The sequence below is a fragment of the Patagioenas fasciata genome, chromosome 5, assembly GCF_037038585.1.
Source record: "Patagioenas fasciata isolate bPatFas1 chromosome 5, bPatFas1.hap1, whole genome shotgun sequence".
Classification (NCBI taxonomy): Eukaryota; Metazoa; Chordata; class Aves; order Columbiformes; family Columbidae; genus Patagioenas; species Patagioenas fasciata.
Window position 1 is genome coordinate 54,619,938 of NC_092524.1, and position 17,302 is coordinate 54,637,239.

The following is a 17,302-nucleotide window of genomic DNA, read 5'->3' on the forward strand; positions in this document are numbered from 1 at the left end:
CTGTGATTTTTAAAAAGTTGTATATACAACTGTAGCAAACCTTTTTACTACTGTGAGTTATGACGCACTGAAAATACATAAAGCCTGAAGGGGGACTCTAGAGCATGTATATCCAAGGTGTTAGTACTAAAGGTTCTTGCTTGACATGCTACAACAGCACTCAGAATTTTTAGCCCACAGCACAGTTCTTCACATGTAACAGTTTGCGGGCTGTCCTCTACTCAGATCTTCAAAAATTAGGAGTGTCACAAAAGCTGAGACAAAAGAAAAAGATTACAAAGCAAGTCGATTTTTCCTGTGCTAAGGATATCACTGTGCTTTCAGTGGTGATTAAAAAGAGAAGTAATACTGAATATCAGTAACTACTTACTCAGTTTTGCAAGCCAAGGCATAAAGGAGAAAAGTGTTTATAAAGTATTTATGTTATTTACTGCTAAGATCATCCTTCAGGCTGTCAGGGCTGGGTTTTTTTAAGCAAGATTTATCTTCTCAAAAACTGACGCCTTTTAGATTCATCACATAACTATTTATTATTTAAAGTCTGACAGTACTTAGATCTACACTGAGGTCTTTTTGCAACAGACTGAAAGCACATAAAGGTAATACCTGCCCCAGTTATGACTGGATAAGACAACAATTTTTTAAGGGCACTTCAACTCACATTTCCAGTTAAGCAAGGTCCTTGCTTGTAAATAATACTATTAGGACAAAAAGTACCACCAATACCCATTTACAGGAACAGGAAAAGGACAAGAGAAAAAGCTGTCTTCAAGACTGCTTGCTACTTTAACAGGCTTATTATCAGAGATATCCTTTCTAGCAACAAGGAACTAATTCACTCATTTTAGACACAATGCCAATACTACAACAAATACTGATGATCTAGAGTTTCATATGCTCTAACAGTTTCACAAAAAATCTGAGGAAGAAGAACAGAAAATGGTAGATGGCATTACAGATAGCAACTGCTCTTGAACTGCGAAAACTAGTGACATGGTTTAATTAACAAAAAACCTCCATTTTATTTTATTCCAATAACCTGGCATCCATTTACTAGCAAATGGCAGATCAACTCACTGTATACATACGCCAAAGAGATACAGGGCAGTACCAAGTTTCATGCACGATTGAGCTTCAATGGATTCAAACTGGTGACCTAGAAAATAAAAGCTCTGCATTGCCAATCAAATCCAGTGCACACACAATCCAGCGAGTCATTTATGTAAGTGACAAGACAACTGAAGAGAGTTACCTATGAATGTCTGTTGTGCCTGTGAATTTCCCCCTACCCTTGGGGAACACGAGTGAGGGTAGTTAGATGCATTAGCACCCATTTTCTTCAGTCACTCAGGCATTCCGCCTGCTGGCTCTTCAACGTATGATCCCATAATCCTTTATCAATCTTCAGTCCCAGGTCCAGCATTCTGTTCCTCCATTTCTGAAGAAGAAAAACACCAATAAATAATTTTTTTCAGTAGGTATTATGCGATTTAGATAAAATAAACTCAACCTCCAGCACACAGTATTTTCATAAATTAAAACCTCAAACATTTCCAAGATAGTTTTTTATTTGAAGGATTAAACCAAGATCAAAAATACATTTTTTCCTCCAAAATAACTGATAGTTTTCCAAATCATTCACAAATCAATATGGTACACTGCAACAAGAACAGGATGGCTATCAAACTTTTAGCTAATAAATTTTCAAGTAAGAGTTGGTCTAGACTAGATATGCTAGATATGCTCCTTTAACTATTCCAAGATACACCTTGTGTACATGCTGATATGCTTACACACTGTTATAAAAATCCCAAATTTCATTATATTGAGAAAGCAGAATAAGCCAATACCGTTGGAGGTTATACCATCATCACTGCTTCCAGCTGCACTTAGACATCACACTGTTTATGAAGTTCTCATTCAGTCCTACTTTTGAAGTTTAGACTAGTACCTAGAAGTAGGTTTATAACAGTAAAAATAAGGTGTTTAAGCATTCATTTACTGTTTCTATCAGGCATTTGAAAACATTTTAGGAGGCCGATTCTGAGGAAATTTCAACAAGGATTCACTGCTAAACATACACAAGTACATCCAGTTTATTCCTATATTAGCAGTGTTACAAAATATTAATACTGCAAAAGGAGAGTCACCACAAAGAACTGCCAACTGTCAACTGAAAACACGTGCCCACATCCAAAACCACAAACATGCAGATAAAAGTGATACAAATGTAAAGCCTATATTAAGCCTTTTTTTAGACTCCATTCAATATTGTGAACACTGTGGAAGCACAAGAAACGTGCATGATTTCCAACTATCTGATGCCTTAGAACAAGGTTCCTAAGTCAGGTCTTTTGGCATTTGTGGTCTGTGACATCAGACGTTTTCAAAAAGGAACCACACCACCTCACACTAGACATGAGGTACAGGCAGAAGGGTGCTCTGGAGAGCACCTGACCCAGGCCAGCCCCACACAGCAGCAGCCTGCTGAGCACCACCTGAGTTCTGCCAAGGCAGGAGACACAACACAGCAACTTTCCTGGCGGTCACATGCAGGGACAGCAGCTGGACTTGATGATCCCTGTGGGTCCCCTTCCAACTGAGGACATTTTATGATTCTGTGGTCCGACACAAGCCAACTCGAGCCAATCCACAGGTCTGCAAATGCGGCAAGCGAGAGCCCCCACGCATGCCCTCCCTAGCTCAGTGGCAGTGTCTCCTCAACCACATATAACCTGATGTTCTCTTGAACTTGCCTCTATGCAGATTCAGCTTCCCGCATATCAGGAAACAGAGAAATAAAATACCTTCCTACACAAATAGTGAGCCTGCTCAGGACCAAGTCAGGATCAGAGCACATGCAAAATGGGTAACATGACACCTGCAAACACCAGTAAATCTCTTCAGCAAATACAAGCTGCTGGACCAGTTCAGTCTTAGCCAATGCATGTACACATTTTCGTCCTTGTGCAGAAATAAGCTAGCTACTCTAAGATAACAAAATCCATATGGATGCAGATGTCTTTAAGAAAAAACACAAATAATTCCATTAAAACAGTGACACTCCAGGTGATTTGTGTACCCACAAGGAATATGTTGCTTAAATGTGCAGTCTCTTTCCAGATGGAATTAGTTACATTCAGTACAAACTTCCTGGAGGTAAGAGTCACCTTTCAGTTTGAATGCTAACTCCCCCACAAATAAAGGTCAGAATCCTGAGTAGATATTCCAACAACTTCCCTTTTCTCAGCCAAAACTGGACTTGGTTCATTAGGACAGAGTCCTGGAATACTGCCATGGCCAATCCACTTTCCTCTTCTGCATTCAGCTGTGCTGTGATAACTTGTCTAGGAGATGTCTACTAACACTTTTTAGTTCTTCCTGACACAGGAAAGAGCCCTGGAGCCAAGTAAAAGCCAAAAAAAAAAAAAAAAAAAAAAAAAAATGGTGGTGTATGGTTTTTTGTTTGTTTGTTTGCCTTCTTTTGTTTTGGTTTTGTTGTTTTGTCTGTTTTTGCTTTTTTTCCCTAGCAAGTACTAAATATACACAACTAAGTCTAAGGTTTGAAGTTAATACTTTCCACCTCCTTCACTTCGCAACAAGCATGCCCCAGAGGCTGGAAGGAATGTGACCAAGAAATATATGCATTACCATTCAATGCTTGAATTCGCAAAACAAAAGGATTTAAATTAACTGAAAAAATTCTAAACACTACAGAAAGTTCCTAAAATATCTGATATGTAAAATAATTTGTCTTACGACAAGAACAGTTACACATTAAGCCTGAGTATCATGCAGAATGAATGCACTCAAGAAATTTAAAATATGAAATCTAAGTAATAAAAGCCAGTGTAAAACCAGTATCATATTAAAGCTGTACACACAAAAGTATCCATTTACATTTAAAAAAATCTGTATTATGTAAATGTGTACATTTATATAAGGAAAGCCAAACATGCCAGATACCAGCAAAGGAGGAATTCAATGCAGAGTATTGCGGTCAGTCATTTACAGATGCCAAAACCTCCTGGTCCTCCTTTCAAATTGAACCACGTGCTGCTTGGTGTTGTGTATGCTGGCTGACCTCTTGAGAGCATTTTGCATTCTGAATTTTAACATACTGTAGTTCATAAAATGTGTTGTGCCCCATGGCTCAAAACTGGTGCTAGATGCTTAACCTCATGTATCAACTGAAAGTACAACATCTGTATTTTTTAATTACATCACTAAATTTTACAAGATAATATTGTATGACCCATGCTGTATTTCCTGAACAATTTAAGCTCGTAGCAGTGATGAACTCTGCCCTCAAGATGCCCTGCCTTCCTCTCTTCCTTCTCATAAACCACCACACATTAAAACCAACATAGACAAAAAGTTTAATCAGTATCAGTTACCCAATTGGTTTGTTATGGCATCACACAAATACTTATACGAGCAGAGGTAGAAAAAGAAAGAGGAACATTGAAACATGCTGCTAGAGCAACAATGGCATCTTTTGACAGCAAGATGTTCTTGAATCACTCATGGATTTAGATGCTTATTTTGTTTGTTTTGATTTACTAGTGTGCACTTCAGTGCCTACACTAAACCCAGCCTACCTGCACAGAAGTCAGTCTTGCATGTAACCTGCTGAGTCTATTGCAGATATAAATACCTGTTACCACATAAAATGCCAAATCAAGAACATTGTTTTCCATGGTGAAAGACAAATGTATAAGGACATGAACATAAAAATGAAAAAACAACTCCAAATCACAAACAATTAGACCTTTAGCTCTAAACGGAAAGACAGGTTTCATCTTTCCTTGCAGAAGTTATCCTGTGCAGCAAAACCTTCCCTATTTCAGCTTAGCTGAAGAATTTTTTAAATCTAAAATTAGCCTCAGAATACAGTCATGAATTTTTTTTTGTTTTAAAAGGTACCATCAAGTGAGCTTTTTTTTTTGCCTTTCTGTTAAGAGTTTATACGCATTAACATAAGCATTATCAAAAGGAAACTAAATTCAACATCTGTAGACCTACTGAAATGGATCTCTCATTGAGAGCAGTGACACACACACACAGATGTGTGTTATGTATATATACACACATGTACACAAAATAAAAAAGTCAAACTGCAAAAGCTTGTTTAAAAAAATTCTGCACTGCAGAAATAGCATATGAAGTGTGTTATACAAAACCAGGAAGCTTTAGAAGCCAAAATTACCACCCCAAATGCTACAAAAAGCACAGAAGAGACCTTCAGATTATATTGATTCTCAGAGCAGAATGAAATTTAAAATAAACACAAACCTAGTTAAAATTTTCAGTACCTGAAGCAAGTTTCTCAGTTTTCTCAATACTTTTCACACTGAACCCAAAATCCTAAGAACTTAAGATGACTTGCATCTGATGTGTCTGGGCTGACAGCCAGGCATTCCTGGACAAAAGGTCTGTGTACAGAAGGGACTTTGGGTAACAGTGACACTTTGTTTACAGTCATCACTCAATACAAAGGTTTCATAACATTTTCTTTAGTTCACTGTGATCCAATTAATCTAAAGGGCAAGGTGGGAAGCGTTACAACATGTTTTACAACCAAAAACATTTTACTTTTTCCCTTCTAACGTTTTCATAGCTTTCTGTATTTCTTCTGACATTGTTGCCACAGGATTACGAAATAGCAGAACACTAAGACCGAAGTAGGAAATAATATCAAGCACATGCACATACTTGTACCAACATGATTTTTCAGGTTCTACATTTTACTTAATACATTTTAAATTTACTGTGAGTAAATGACAACATCAGTAACACAAGTATACCTTATTAATAGTTGCGTAGATTTTTATCTAGACCAAAACCATTACACTATTTTGCCCCAATAGTTTATTTCAAGTAACAAGGAAGCAGAACTGTAATGCAAGACAACATGGCAACATTCAGCAGTAAACTGGTTTATTTGAGAGGGGGGGGAAAAAGAAAATTAAAAAATCAACTTTTGAAAGTGATAACCCTAGTAACGGAGAATACTTCAATTGAATTTTAGCAAGGACAAACCTATTTTCACAGAGATTAGGTAGATAAATAACTACAAGAGAAAGAACTTGTGAGAACGAATCCCTGCCATTGTCCCCAAGGTACATCCCACCAACTTGCCTTAACAACCCAAACCTACCTCCAGCAGAGCAGGGGTCTGCTGACTGATACAGAGCCCTGAGCCATCACAAAGCAATTCAGGAACAACCTCACATCCAGCAGAATGGTTCTACAGCTCCCATGCACTGGGGAGAACTCCAAAGCCACTCCTGGCCACACTGGTTGCTATGCAGGATCACTACTGGAATTATCAGCCAGCAACATCCAAAGGGACAAGCAATTAAAAATTAAAAAGTTGCTTGTGGATGGAGATCCAACTGTTTGTTCAGATGTGCATTTACTCTTTACCTTGTTTTCTTACTATCCTAGTGGGCATGAGGGGCGGTTTCCAAGGAAGAGGAGCTGAGCGGAACTGAGTATTACCCATCCTGACCTTCCTCTTGTTCCACGGCTGAGGAACTCGGGGGAGGTACTGGCACGCTCACAGGCTGCCGAGGCTAGCAGTCCCCAGTCTCAGGAGCACACCTGCTGAAGGACTGAATACATGTGGGACAGCACAACTTGAAGAAATCGTGTAACTTGTAAGTTATTCTTGGCTCAAAGGAAACAACTGACATTTTGAAGGACCAGATGATCATACACCCTGACACACACACGAATCCATGCAAAGCCTATTCTGAGTCTTTTTTTAAAATCCAGTCAAGCAATCAATCTTTATAATTGTTAAAAACTATGCAGATGATAAGTAAGATGTAGCCGATACAGCTGAAAGGTTCTGGTTTGGATTAGTACTGTACAAAAATGAGGAACAGATAATGTTCTTCATGATTTGGGTTTACGAATCTGTGCTATTTCATGATTTACTGCATTAGAAAGAAAATCCAATAAGCAAAATCCCAGAACCTAAGCCACATCAGCAAATACAGGCACGAGAGGGCAAGACAAAGGAGATATAACTAGATTTCGAAAGTGACTGGATTGCTTAGTGCTTTGCTGGGGATCATGTGTTGCAGCTATCACAAAGAACCCTTTTTTGAAGTTAAGCATGAATTTTAAAGCACTTTCTTTTTCATAAAGTAGTACACTTCTCCATTAAGAAGTTCTTTCAAAATGGAGGCAGCAAATACCTCACAGTAGTCCTAGCTTTATTTCTAGATTCGTTGAGAATCAAAAAACTGAGTTTTGCGGGGGAGAAGGAGGGAAGAAAAAACCCACAAACTTGTATCAATTAATTTTCAACACATCCTTTGAGGAATCAGAGCAAAAGTTAAAAAGACTATACTCAAATAGAAATATGTACACTCCAGAAAGTGAAAACATTGAGAAGTATTCTGGCAGTTGAAAACACAATATATAGTAACATATAGGAAAAGTCCCTCTTTTCAATGCGAACAGTGTTCAAAGTAGGATTTTTTTATTATCAGCAAAGCAGTTCGGAGTATGATATGAATGTATCACATCCTAGAAGCAATTAAGTAATGTTATCAGCGGGAGGCAACAGGTCAAATCACTAACAGCACTGAGGAGGTACGGCACATCAATGTATTTATAATCCCCTAAATACAAAAAAGTTCCAGCGCCTAAAAAGTCCAAACACACAAAGCACACACAGACTAACTGAATTACAACAGTACAATCTGCACAGAACAGCAAGTTCATCCCAAGCAACTGAAGTATTTTCATATACCGGCAAACAAATCTCAATTTCTGTACATCACTGGTCCTTCCAGCTGGTTGCAAGCACTCACTAATTTACCATAAGTCTGATTAGCGATACCTACATGAAAGATTTAACTAACATTCCTGAAGTTGAATTCAAAGCACTTCTTTTAGCAAAATCAGCAAGAACCCATTTATTGCCCTCTAGGACTCTCTTGAAGTAAAAGGACAGCAAGTATTATTCAATGACTTTCTATCTTCTAGAAGTTCACTTGAAAGGAACATTATCTGATTCAGAGACAAAACATCATTAAATGTATTATACTTTGTGAGAAAACTAAGAAATCCTATCCACCAAATCTTTTATCAGTATCACTGAACAGCATTATTACGTATTAATATATCCATTTACAGGTAAAATGAGGATAATATATTTTAGCCAACCTAAAATAATTGCAAGATACTCTGATATATTGTGATATATCTTGAAGAGTATGAAGTTTTTTCAAAAGGCCTCTTCTGAGCAAACAAAAACATGATTTTGTTTTTTAGGAAAGGCAAATCCTCTTTGGTATAATAAATACATGAACACATCAGTTGGTTAAGAAAAGAATAAGAAAGGAACATCCAAATTACATGAAAAGTACCTCTGAAAAAGATCAGACTTTTTTCTAAAGTAGTCTGCTTTCTCTCCCCCTCCCCCCCCCTTTTTTTTTTTTCCCCCTCCATCAAAGTTCTGACCAACACTCAGTTGTCTTGTCAGGCAGTGACTTAACTCAGTCAAGTTTTAGCTAAATTCAGTTTCAGATACTGGCATCAAATCTGGTCTGGTAAGATCACTGTCCTCTCTGTCTCCATACATTGCCTGTCCTTCATTACAGCAGTATCCTCAGTCATCTGCTCCCTTCTTCCTCCATGGAAAAGGTAGAGATGGAGTAAAAGTAAGAATTCTCCACATGAAGCTGTCCCACCTTTATACAGCATATTTCATGGGCTTCATATTTAAATACCCCTTATCTGTCAACAGGACTGTTGTTTTTTTGTGGAGCCAGGCAGGTAGTCTTCTTGGGACATGGTTTAGTGCCAGAGTTAGGTTATGGTTGGACTCTATGATCTTGAGGGTCACTTCCAAACAAAATGATTCTATGACTCCCTCTCTGCAGTTTTCACAATTCATATGATTTTATTGTTTTCTTTGAGAGTGGTCCCCAGAGATCCCTGTTTCATTGAGAAAGGGAATTCCTTCTCTTGCTCGAGCTGTGACCCAACCACAACACAAGATGCTGTTTTCAATTAGCAAGTCTACTAAGACAGGGAAATCTTGGCTGAAAACCCCATCATATGGAAGATCAGCCTCTGGATTTTAGCACTGCTGCCTTCTCACATCAAGTAACACCTCAGTGGGGTATATCCTCCAGTCTGCTTATACTGGAGACATTTTTCCTTTTCTCCAGGCTCAATTATTTCATAGAAAGCCATTTACTCTGAATGAGGATCTGGGAGCTTCCTGCTTCTAAATACACTGCACAGTTCCATTCCCCACCCCGCCATCCTCTCAGAACATGTTTCCTCTGAAAGTATATTAAGTTACTAACAAGGCAACCCCAGACACTATACTCTGTACCTACACTAACTAAGCAGAACCTCTCTTACGACTTGCTATTTTCAACTCACCTTCAGTGAACATCCTTTTGATCACACAGTTTTAGTTTTCTTATTAACTTCCACAGCCTTAAGAGGAGCAGTAGCAGCCTGTGGTGATACCACTGCTGGGGTTTCCCCAACAATAGCTCCAGCATCCCAATGGCGAAGCAGACTACAAGTCTTGGACGCGTGTACTGATCGGCCTTCCCATATGCTTGAACTCTGTTCATAAATCAGTTTACTGATTACCTCTATCACCTTATTTTGGCTGCAATCAACTCCTCATCCTGCCAGCCAGCCATTGTATCAGTATCAGCATTATCTTGTGGTATTTCTGTTGCTTGGCACCATCACTGACTTTGTTCCTCATTACTACAGTGTTTCTGCATAATCCTCTTCCTTCCTGCAGGAGCTTCTGAGATGCTTGGTAACAGAACAACACGCACATCTGCTTCCACTGAAAACCTCTGCCTGTGGCTAAAAAAAAGCTACTACAAATATTGCCATATATTCAGAACAATTTTCTATACATCCCCCTCAATATACCACCATGTTTTTTTGTTCTGTACACGACCCTCTCTATAGATCCTTTTGTCATCACACAACAGCAGATTTCACCCATGCAGCTTTTTCTCTTAGATAAAACAAAAGTTTGAAGTATCAGTTGCTAGTATCATATCTTACGTGTTTAAGGCTAATGGATTCACCCATTTAGATTAGAAAAACTGGAAGGTGGAACATGGAAAGGTGTGGTAAAGAACTCAAAAAGTTCTCTAGTCCAGCCCATTTCATGAGACATATCAGGAATTTTATTAAAGAAACATTGATTTTCCTTGTTCAAGACAGCATTAAGTCACAGACATAAAATTGACACATTTCAGCTACAGTTTAAATAGAGTTTCTATAATAATAGTCATGAGCTACGACAAGTCTTGGATCCAACCAAAACACAGTTCCAATCTGGATTCAAAATGCATTATTTGGTGTATGCAAAATCAAGTTGGTTCAGCAACACTGTGGTTCCATGCACATCTCTTCAGCAGCAGCACTCACCTCAGCTACTACCACCATCTTCCCAAAGCTCCTCTATGTCAGCAACCAAACCAGGGTATTCTTTTCTGCAGGATTTTTTCCTCTGGTGTAATTAGCTCCCTGCACCAGTTTACCAAATGACCCAAGGAACCCAAGCAATGTCACCAGAGGAGAAAAGAACAGCAAGAAAAGGCTGCTTGCTCCCTACAGTCAAATGCAACATGCAGTTGCCTAACACTCAGTTGGCAGAGCCTTCAAAAAAATCAAGTATTCCCAGTCCATGCACTTATTCCTACAGCAGAGCTGTCCCCTTACATTCCAGCAGACATTTGGGAAGCCATGTAAGTCCTATCAGGGACCTGACTGGACCGTGTTTGTTTTCAGTGTATGTTCTCGTGCAGTTGCAACAGCCACTGCCCGTAAATACAGTATTGTCTCTATCTTCATTCAGTCAGCCACCAATTTCAATATGAACATCTTAATGTCAGGGGTAGCTATAAGACTACTCTAGTAATACACTGTTTCTCCTACATAGCTCTTAAAAATTAACAGTAGGGAAGAGTACCTTCAAATTGTCTGCAAAGCAAGGGCAGTCCTAGCAGAAACAGGTGCTTTACACAAAAGTAACTACCACTAGGATTCACCACAGCCATGTTCAATGTATGTAGCTAGCTGAACTGCTGCTTCCTCTGTGGCCTATACCTCTTTTGCTCTGTTTGTGCAGTTTGTTCCTCCCTTCAACTAGGCCTTGGTTAACAATCCTTCAGAGAGCAGCCATTACAACTAAAGAGGTCCATTGGGGTTGCCACTTTATTGAAGGCTCAGAAGACTTAAAATCTGAAATGACACTATATATGCATCTAGGTATTAGTCATATGGGGGAAAAAATAAAAAGCTGAGCCTATGTGAATTTTAATACATGCCACTCAATCCAACAAATTCCTCCAGTGATGGGGAAGAGGTGTGTACGCAGGGGTTCCTGCCTGTCAGCTCTTCACAGGCACATCAGGGTGACCTGACGACCCCACTGAAGTCAAACTAACCGAGAGCTGAACCTTCCCCTCGCTGTGGCTCCAGCCATGGGTTTTTCTTGCTTCCCCTCACAGTACATACAGAGACGACACAATCACAGAACAAGTCATTTCAGATGGCTGATCCATCCCTACCCTGCTGGAGGGGGTGACAGGTAACAAACAGAAAAAGGGAATTCTTGCAGGCTGGTCTGACAGCCAGCTGTTACTGCAACAGGAACTCACAGCTGTCGATATTAAGAGAGCTGACTATTGCTGTTAAACTGCCTCACGGCTCACAAAACTGTACTCCTGTAGTCATCCTTCTCGATCTCTCTGAACTCAGGCTCAAGAGTCCCTTTGAGCTGGCCCTGGGTGCTCCAGCAGAGCCCTCCTTGGCAGCCCCTGGTTCCAAGGCTCAGGTGTCAGCGCTGACTCTACCTTCTCCCCTTGTCTCAGAACATCCAGGGTCACTCTTTGCTCTGCTCACCGAAGCAGGCAGTGATACAAAAATCAAACTGGAAAATTCATCGTGCACGGTATTTAAACAACAACTGACTCATTTGAGAGCTTGTAAACTGGTTATGGATTGCTGCCACCCTGAGCAAGCCTGAAATTCTTGGCCAAGCCCACAGGCTGTTTTTCTTTTAATTAGATATTTTAACATACAAAGACACAACTAACAGGGTGATCCTATGCCTATTTGCATAAATCAGTTATTTGTGTATATACTAAGATTTTAAGAGTTATTTAAAAGTTTGCACATTTAAAAGATTTCTCCTTTGGTTGGGCTTTTTATGCGGACAAGTTAAATTAATTAACTTCAGCAGAAAATTTTAAGAGTCGCATTGACTTCAACAAGTAACATTTATACCATAAGATATGATGCCAAGAAATCTTTCTATGCCATACAGTTCAAAGATTTCAGCCATTTTAACGACGGATACTTTAGTACAAGCGCATGTGCATGAGAGCTCATACAGTGGCAAAATACACTAGTATTGCAATGCTGTCCCTCACAAGCAGACTTCAAATACTTCCACAAACTACGGAAACCTTCAAAAGTTACACCAGTAACTTTAGCTTCAGCAGTTACCTGCACTAATACCTACAGTTAGATTCCATGCAAGTGTAGCAAGAACTAAATGCTCACAAACATCGAGGTGTGTGCTCCCCAAAAATACAAAAATCCATTTCAAATGAAACAGAAAACATACTTTCTCAATGATAAAAGCAATCAATTGAGGAAGGAAAGGCTTAGTCAGAAAACCAGTCTAGCAGTTAGTCTACAATTAAGTTGGAGCTTTGTTTACATTTTCCCCTCGGCAAGAAAAGGAAGTTATGTCTTCCAGATTTCCTGCAACAGGCTCTCTCCACATTTCTGAAGTGTTCATTTTTGTCCTGTAACATGAACACGCAAGTCTTACAGAACAGTCAAAGGAGCATTGCACATGTTGACATAACATGGTGTTCCTAAAAACGGATGCATCAATCATTTACGCACTTAATTCAACAATATCTACACATACCTCATGTACAGACTTTTTAAGACTGCAGTTCACGAGAGCTTGTGGGATGTTTTTTTTGTTTAACTATTTGCTACAGCAAATGTGCCCTTTGAGCAGACTGATGATATGCTTTAACTCTTCTCTCTCCCTCCACAAAATCTGAAGCTTTTCAGCTGCCTCATTTGAAAAAAGATTTTTCAAAGAAATCAAGTTTTAGAAGTCTGTTAGATTGTACAAATTAGAGGTGATACTCCACTAAAGCAACCCTTTGCTCTTAATTTCATTTTAGGCGAAATTTTGTTCATCTTTCTCTCTTATCCACAACCATCCTTGTACTATTCGTACTACACTTTCACACTCCAAGCAAGGGTGAAGGGCAGAAAAGGAAGCCTTTGCCAGCGTGCACTATACTTACCAAACCTCCTTTGATTCTTCCGTTGTTTGAGAAGTTCATCAATATATGCAAAAAAGTCAACACTGCCACCAAAATCAACCTCACATTCCTCTCTACCCAGAGATCATTCGCACTCAACTCTACATTCTCCACCTGTATATTCATATTCAATGAACAAGAACAGGTTTTAGCTGTATCAGTTTTCAGATTAACAAAAATAAAAGGTTCATTTTATCTTAAAGGAAACAAGTTAATCTCGTATACTTGGGAAAAAAAGAACAGGTAAATTCCATTTACTTCCAAATTTAAAACAAGGATGAAACTCAGATTCACAAGATGTTTAAATAACTATTCTCTCTACTGTTGACAATTACTAGTGTTCAATACAATTTAGCCTTGATGCAGGTAACACCCAGTCAAAAGACGTGACCTTTTCTAATTTAATTCTCCAGAAAAAGAAGTTGGTAGCTAAAAACAGAATGAAGGGAGAAGGAGAAAGGGAAGTAGATTCCTAAGATGGTGGGGAAACATCCAAATGAGCACAAGAGTGTTCATCCAAACTGGCAAATTATGAGCCAATGATCAACTGAGGAAGTACGCAGTAATGAAGTTACTTTATATATTCTCACCAGGGAAACTAAAATGGCTTGAGAAACTTAGCGTAAATAAAACAAATTTTACTTTCCTTAAAATGGAAAAGCCCTGAGTAGTATGGACAGATCTTTTGGAAAGTTTGCTTTAGTACTTCTGAGTATTGTCATTTTCAGAAGCCTTGTAATTTAAGACTGAAAATCAACTTTAAATAGTAAATGTCCAGGTTACAGCAAAAATCTTGATTAAATGAAGTTTAAAACAAGCAGATTTGATCCAGTGCAGAAATAGACACAAAGGTCATTTTACCAGGGGTTACCAAGTGTTCAGGTTTGTGTCTAGAACTACAAAGTAATATTAGAGGGGGCATACTGGGGTACAAACTGGAACACAAAACGTTCCACTTAAATTTGAGAAGAAACTTCTCCTCAGTGAGGGTAACAGCACACTGGAACAGGCTGCCCAGGGAGGTTGTAGTCTCCTTCTCTGGAGACATTCAAAACCCACCTGGACACATTCCTGTGTAACCTCATCTAGGTGTTCCTGCTCCGGCAGGGGGATTGGACTGGATGATCTTTTGAGGTCCCTTCTAATCCCTGACATTCTGTGATTCTGTATGACAACCTTACTATGCTGGAAGGATACTCTGGCATTTCAAGTCCAAATGCACATTTCCAGAAGCACTTAATAAAGCACTAAACCCTACAGAGATCTTAATGACCAAGTATGAAGTCGGAGGTACTTTCTGATCCAAATAATGTATCTTCTTATTTAAAAAGAAATAGAAAATTATTCTCTTAAATATTATCTTTGGCTACGCAAAAAAAAAATCAGCCAAGATGGGATTTGAGAATCTGAGGCAGTAAACACACGTTCTTATCCAAAATTTAGATAAGCTAAATCCCCAAATCACTCATGACAAAGTGCAGAGGAGATGGAGATACTTAGTACATCGGGAAGGTGGGGGGACTCACTGTGACACTGACCAGCAGCTCCTCACACTGTTATATACATTCCTGTGTAGGAATTGCAGTGCTTACATCTAGCTCACCAGCAACAACTGCTGCCTCTCTGGAGCTGAAAAATACTGACGTATCTTAGATTATTCTTCGTTCAGTAGCAAAGCCACCGCCACACTCAGTAATACAAAATTTCCTGTCTTCATTGCGCATTTTGTCAACTCAGCATTCTCCTACTGTGCTAGTGTCTGAAATACAATAAACAACCCATTTCAAAAACTTCCTAGAAGTACCTCATTACAAACTGACAACGGTAGCTTCAACTCAAAATGTCACTACAAGCAATTGTATTTCAGCAAGCAGTAGCCACTGCTAGAATAACTTAAAAGAAATACACGCACCTATTAGAGTTATCTTCTCTGCCAACATTCTAGAGATTTCATATGTATTTCATTTCACCTCTTGAGACACTCAAAATTAAAATGCCCATTACAGGATGAGCCAAGATATAGGACATCAGCCTTAAATATATTCCCATAATTGATTAGTCTGTGACTTCTTTTTTTTTTTTAAGTGGACAATACAAAATTCTGCTACATATATGTCTACACTCCCCCTTCTCCAAGATGAAATCTTCCACTCTTTCAGTTAAGTATCACAAGCAGCTTCAGACATAGTTAACCCCTGTATTTTAAGAAACAAGACATCTGGGTGTATAAGAGAAAACCTCTAAATGTCTCCACTTGTACAAAGTACTTCAGCACAACCTCATATTGAACACTACAGAATTTACATGGATGAGCACTATAATTATCACAGCAGCAGAAAGGCTTCAAATAGAACTTGCGTCTTCCTAGATGGAGTCAGAGATCACCAACTCCACAGGAAACCCAGTTCCTCAGTTCCAATAGGCAAAGAGCCACTTCCACCCCACACCCTTTACATTGAGTCGTCATGAGAACAAAGCTAAAGCAGAAGATCAGAAAAGCTGAAAGAATGAGGCATTACAAGTCCCAAAAACATTTCCTCTCTGCATTCTGACTGAATTTGTTATTTTAGAAGGCTTTTTAGTTAGCTCTCAAGCAGCATTTCCAACACTGGGCTCAAAAGAAAGAGTATGAAAAGGAACTTTTGTCACTCATACCGATTATTTTTAAAACAATTATTATAATGTACCCACCACAGAAGTGTTTTACATACTTCACTGCAATACTTGGGGTAGCAGATGATAAGCAAAGCAGCATTCCACTTTCTCACTAATGCAGTATGAACTACCTGGTCACTCAGAAAAATACTTTGATTTGCACATAAATAGGTATAATTTTACTAAGGTTTGATGCCTTCACAAAGCTTCAGTATTATTGCTCTTTATATTTCTAACCTTGATTCAAATCTCTGCACTGGACTGTAAGAAAGAACAGTCTTCTCTGACACAAACTGAAGGCTAGAACACACATGTGAGCGCACAGATATATTTTGCAGCTCTGCTGATCACAGAACCTCTGCAAGTACTAGGTCACAAAACAACACACTCACTTAGAAGACCAAGCAGCAATCATTTATTACCTTGCTGTTTCAAACAAGTCCTTTGAGTTTAGCCATTGTTAACATCAGCAGAAGTGTAAAATGGCTTGACAATTACTCTGAAACGGAGTTTTAACAGATCTTGAACAAGGTTTCCAAATCAGAGAGAAAACTTGCACACCATTAGCTAGCTTAATCTGTCTGTAAAGCACTTTCCACTAAATAAAACTGAAGATCTTAAGTGATGAAGAATGCCAGGAAGAAGAGATTCACCTTAAGTGCTACAAGTTAGCATACTGAAAAAATCCTGTATCAAAGAGGATAGAGTAGAAATAAAAAGTCTCTTTAAGAAGAGAGGCAATGGCGGTAACAGCAGCACTAAAAAAAAGATTCTTTAAGAGATATTTTAAAAAATTAAATTCTACCCTTTACTATAGTAGACTAGAAGCAGGATACGATAGGTACGAAAAGCAGATCAGGACAGAAAAAAAAAGTCTTTCTAATACAGGAAGAACTGAACATAAAATGAAGTTTGATTGTCATACAGAACATACAGTATGGCCATTGAATTCGGACAAGATTTGAGGACAAAGTCAAATAGTATTCACAAAATGATCAGACATTTTTTCAGATAACAGCTAGTGTTAGAATGTCAAATTCAAAAGTAAAGAAAGATCTCCAAAAGATACTTCTGAAACTTAAAAAATTATTTAGGAAGATGTTACCCTCAAATGTTACACTCCCACACCTTACTGAAAGTTTCTTCTTCTTAATCAGTTTTGACTGTTGTTAAATGTTTTGCATGTTTTATCACTCTGGTATAATATGGTAATTCCTATTTTTCATTTAGAGAAATAGTTTTAACTCTCTGATGACAGAAAATTGCCAACAGGCTGAATA

At 38.6% G+C, this 17,302-nt stretch overlaps 1 protein-coding gene across 3 annotated transcripts in view; it reads right to left on the minus strand.

The window, feature by feature from the left end:
- Positions 1 to 17,302, minus strand: part of BTBD7 (BTB domain containing 7) — a 57,805-nt gene that overhangs the window by 36,243 nt on the left and 4,260 nt on the right. For all 3 annotated transcript variants that reach the window (XM_065838635.2, XM_071809572.1, XM_071809573.1), the window contains exon 2: positions 1,253 to 1,438. In XM_065838635.2, coding sequence (XP_065694707.1) covers positions 1,253 to 1,334 — 82 coding nt within the window. In that variant the 5' untranslated portion in view covers positions 1,335 to 1,438. The remainder of the gene's footprint in view (positions 1 to 1,252; positions 1,439 to 17,302) is intronic.